This window comes from Rhagoletis pomonella, unplaced genomic scaffold (genome assembly GCF_013731165.1).
Source record: "Rhagoletis pomonella isolate Grant_MI unplaced genomic scaffold, Rhpom_1.0 Rhpom_scaffold_00006, whole genome shotgun sequence".
In the NCBI taxonomy this organism is placed as follows: Eukaryota; Metazoa; Arthropoda; class Insecta; order Diptera; family Tephritidae; genus Rhagoletis; species Rhagoletis pomonella.
The window spans coordinates 18,350,273-18,355,452 of NW_023458560.1; the positions used below are offsets into that span (position 1 = coordinate 18,350,273).

At 40.1% G+C, this 5,180-nt stretch overlaps 1 protein-coding gene across 1 annotated transcript in view; it reads left to right on the forward strand.

Moving 5' to 3' along the window:
- The first annotated feature begins 5,037 nt into the window (after positions 1–5,037).
- The window catches only part of LOC118740474 (protein-glucosylgalactosylhydroxylysine glucosidase), a 12,203-nt gene continuing 12,060 nt past the window's right edge, over positions 5,038–5,180 (forward strand). Inside the window, exon 1 of the mRNA XM_036472031.1 lies at positions 5,038–5,180. Within this exon, the coding sequence (XP_036327924.1) occupies positions 5,087–5,180 (94 nt within the window). The 5' untranslated portion in view covers positions 5,038–5,086.

Consider the following 5,180-nt stretch of genomic DNA (forward strand, 5'->3'; position numbering starts at 1 on the left):
ATGGCTTCTTCGGAAAATTTGCTTAGAATCACGCACAGAATCCTTCTCTGCTATACGCACTTAATCGAAAAAATCTCCCAAAGAAATTGCCCGCCCCAATGAATATCCATAGTTACATATTATATTTCGCTTATAGAAATTAATTCGGTTTTCTGGTTACGGTTAGTTTACGAGTTATTACCGCCATTTGGGAGGTGAATTAGGCTGTTAGCCAGTAATTATTACGAAGTTAATACAAAGTAATTATAACGAAGGAGATTGTATGTAGGTGCTGCGCATTATAAACAAGCCAAACTTCAAATTTCATGATATGCACAAAAAACATATGGAACATATTGGGAAATTTTTCAGGATTTATAGGAAGTTCTTCTTATTATTTATTGGCACTGTAACTGCCTAAACGGTTTTGGCCGCGTCCAAAATAGCACGCCAGTCGTTTTTCTTCTGTGCCCGCCGACGCGAATTTGAAATGCAAACGGAAGCCAAGTCGTCTCCATCTGATCTTTCCAACGCAGAGAAGGCCTTCGTGTCCTCTGGTAAGTTGAATAATTTCAGAGCTGTAGCGTTTCTGTCCATTCGAACGACATGACCTAGCCAGCGGAGCTGCTGAATTTTAATGCGCTGCACTATGTCTACATTTGTTGTAAAGCTCATACAGCTCATCGTTAAATCGTCTACAGTATTCGCCGTCGGCCATACACCAGCACAGGCATGATGAGTTACTTATAGAGTGAGATTTTTGTACGAGGAGAGAGGCCTTTACTTCTCAATTGCCTACTCAGTCCACATTAGCACTTGTTGGTAAGAGTAATTCTCCATTGGATTTCAGTGCTGGAATTATTATTGATGTTAATGCTGGTTCCCAAATAAACAAAGTCGTCTACTTTTTCAAACTTGTAACTGTCAACAGTGATGTGGGTGCAAAGACGCGTATGCTCCGACTGCTAGTGTGATGATAGGTGATACTGCGTTTTGTCCTCGTTCACCAGCCGACCCAATCGCTTTGCTTCTCTATCCAATCCCGAGAAGGCAGACCAGACGTAGCCCTTGTTTTTACCGCTAATATTGAGTTTTTGACATTCGCCAACAATTGTACGCTCTTGTAAAGTATTGTGCCTGAGCGGTTCAGTTATGAGGCTCTTATTATCTTCTCCAACATCATACTAAAGAAATCACTCGAAAGGGAGTCAACTTGTCTGAAACATCGTGGCTCAGAGAGGTCCATCCCAATTCTAACAGAGCTGATGTATTACTCAACATCATTTTACACAGCCGTATTAATTTTGCGGGGACACCAAATTCAGACATCGCGGCATAAAGACAAATAGATGGTGTGTGTCGATCCTATTCTCGCGGGCCTTTTCCAAGATTTGGCATATTGTGAATACTATGGTGGATTTTCCAGGCTTAAAACCACATTGATAAGGTGCAATCAGCTCGTTGACGTTGGGCTTCAGTCTTTCGCACAATACAGTCGATAACATCTTATAACCTATGCTTAGAAGGCTGATCCCGCGGTAGTTGGCGCGAATGGCGGGGTCACCTTTCTTGTGGATTGGGCAGAGCACACTTAAATTCCAGTCGTCGGGCATGCGTTCATCTGACCATATTCTGCAAGAGAGATGATGCATGCACCTTATCAACTCCTCGCCGCCGTACTTGAATAGCTCAGCTGGCAGGCTGTCAGCTCCAGCGGCTTTGTTGTTTTTCAGCCGCGTTATTGCTATACGTACCTCGTCATAGTCAGGCGGTGGGACATCGACTCCATCGTCATCGATCTGATAAAATTTGCAGTCCTTTTTCCTGTCTTTTAGCATTTCAAGCTCCTCGCTCTCACGTATTTCGGCCGCTTCCCTTTTCGTTTCCCTATAACAGTCTCACATGGCTCGCGTTGCGCCCGATCGCAGCGTAGCCCTGTTGATGGCATCTTTTTTTCTGCAGCTCTTGACACACCTCATCGAGCCAGTTTTTCTTTCGGGCTCGCTGAAATCCGACTACTTCTTCCGGGGCGGTACTTAATGAGCGGTAAATATGGTTCCACTGCACGCATATTTCGGTTTGTTGAAGATTGATCTCGGAGAGCAGGTGTGAGAGTCGAGTGCAGAATAAATTCGCCATTTGTTGTGACATCAGCATTTCGGCGTTAAGCTTTCCTTGCATTGTTGTTGTGGCACAAATTTTTTGCTGCCCAGCGGCGGCTGCGCATATTGGCTTCAACAAGAGAGAGTTTGCGAGTCGATGTTTAGCCCTCGGAGTGTATGTACGTCTAAAACACTGTAAATATGCCCTCCGTCTATCACAACATTAGCGATTTGGTTTCCCGTTTTTGGATCGATTTCGATCAAGTAGATTAATGGATATTTTTATGCTGGAACCTAGTACTACATATCACAATGTTTCTGGCCCCGGCGAAGTCGAGAAGACTCAGTACGTTATCGGACGTTTCATAGTCCCAGATGGTGCCAAAGATCCCTTCTTTGCCCACCTTGGCATTGAAATCGCCAAGCATGACGTTTACATCATGGCTAGGGCAGCACTCATAGAAGAGATCCTTGGACGCCTTCTCTTCCGTCGGGGGTTCGATGTTGGAGAATCCCGCCTTGATGCGGATTGTGGTTAGACTTTCGTCCACCAGGGGTGTACTCGGCGACGGAGTCTCTCTCCCACCACAAATCCAACACAGAATTAGCGCTCCTTTACGTGGCAACTGTAACAGATGTCGCAAGGCTCCATGCTTAGCTTACCCCTCCCCGCCCGTCGCATTCCTTGGATGTCGGTGATTTCAGTCTTAGGTCGAAGCCACGCAATGAGCGGCAAGGCGGCGAGGGGATGAGTGAGTTAAAATTAAAACATATGAAATACTATTGAAGTAGCCACGCACTGAGCGGAATTTCTGTATAGCGCCGCTCATTACGTGGCCTCGTCCTTTGTCTTCCCGAGGGCATCAACCCACCGGCCAGAGGCAGTCAAAAGCTTTTAAGACTAACGTGGACTTCGCGCACGGAACCATCCACTTCTACTGCAGAACAAAGCTTTCTTTTTTAGAACGGATGAAGACTATCCAAAGAAACAAAATAAGTACTTACATTAGAAGTATCTAAACACAAAACATTGACGTCTAGTATCTCTTTTACATATTATTTGAGGATCTCTAAAATCATGAGAATCACAGCTGACGAAGTCATCGATGAGATATCTAAAAGACCGCGAATATTCAATTTGCTTTTGTAACAGATCTGTAGGCATTTCGTGTCAATAACATTCATTATTTATAGTTTTGAATTAAAAAAACATACATTTGTAAGCACGTTTCCACAATAAAATTCTTATTTTTAGTTACGAGTAGATTGTAAGATTTTAATGCTGATCGAACAGGTCACATCCAATTTCTGATAATTATCCGCTATAAAAGTGGAGAAATAAAGCTACTTTTCCACTGAGAGCTGATTTGGTGACCGGCGCTCAGTGGAGGAGCCCCATAGAAAATGTGGCAAAAAGTAGTAAATGTGCCCCGATTCTGCTAAAAATTATAATGTGGAGTACTTTTGCCTAGGAATGAATAAATATGAAAAATGGTAAAATTTAGAGGACTGCCACGCCCACTACTCTAGGGGGCGGATATGGGAAATTTTATGGGATTTCAATGAAATTCGGTTTATAACTTCGATTAACCTAGGAAGACATAAATCTGAGAGGTGTTAAAAATCGGTCTACTACTACGCCCACCAGCCATCCGAATTCGGAATTCTAATGTGGCAAGGACTAGTAACGATTCTCCAAAATACGAAAAATTTGGTGCAAGATCTATTTTTGCATAAAAAATACAGACATATAAAAAGGTGTGTGAATTGGCGACCATTCAGTTTAACTATAAATAAAAGCGAATGAGGCGACTTGGAATCACCCCTTATGCATATGGGAGTGTATCCAAGCATGGGCGCACGTGAATATGTGTGTGTATTATTAAATAATCCCGGACAAAGAAATGTGGTGAAAAGCTTTTATCAATCAATTTAATCAAGTGTATTCGAATTTTGTATAAAACTACTATGAGTATACATATACAAACTTATGTATGTATGTATGATAACAAGAGCATACATGAATATGTACATTAGGGTGATCCAAAATGACGAACTTAACGGATTTATATTCTTAAAAGGACCTATGAAATGAGAAGAAAATTCTCCCATTTGGAAAAAATTTTATTCCAGTTTTAAAAGGTGTCGATGGGCATTTGAAATTTTTCATGCAAAAAATTTTTTTCCATTAAAAAGTTTGTAACTATTGAATCATTTGAGATAAAAAATTTTTGTGACATTTTCTTGTAGGGCCTTAAATTCTCTAAATGACCCTTAAGTTGATTGTCTTGACTGAAAAAATGTATATACTTACGGGCAATGATAATCGAAAAAGGGCAAAAATATGCAGTTTTAGGGCTTTATGATTGGAAATATTCATGCTAAATGAAAAAAACCAACACTAAAATTATACAAAATGTGTAGAAAATGTTGATTGTAAACTAAATTTGTCAGAGCAGAGAGAGTTTTAATGCATTTAATAATTTTTTATTGCATTTTTAAACATTAATATTCTTGCAACTACGATGTTGGTGGCGATGTAATTGCACAACTTGCAAAAGAAATTGGTCTTTGTCTTCGTCTTTCATCATAGTTCGTTTATAACTTTGTATCAACGCTATACCTCGTTCAGAAATATAATTAACATATTTAATACTCTTAATCGTCTGTAAGACAACCGACTTTAGGGTAATTTTTTAGAGAATTTATTGCCCTACAAGTATATGCTTACAAATATTGTATCTCCAACGGTTCAATAGTTATAAAATTTTTGATGAAAACAAATTTTTTCACATGTTATTTACATGGAAAATCTCAAATCTCATGGAAATCTCAAAAGACCATAAATTCGTAAGGTTAGTTATTTGGCAGCACCCTAATGTACATATGCACTTATACATACATATTACTGATTAAGCTGCGCTTACTGAGAAAATAAATGGTATAGAGTGACTTACTTTTAGTCTTATCAGCGTTCTCGATTGACAATCAACGGAGCGAGTAAAATGCCGGTTGTGATCGCGAGAAGAGTATGGATACTTTTACTAATTTTTACAAGTATATTATTAGCTATAGCAGACGACGATGCATACGTAATTA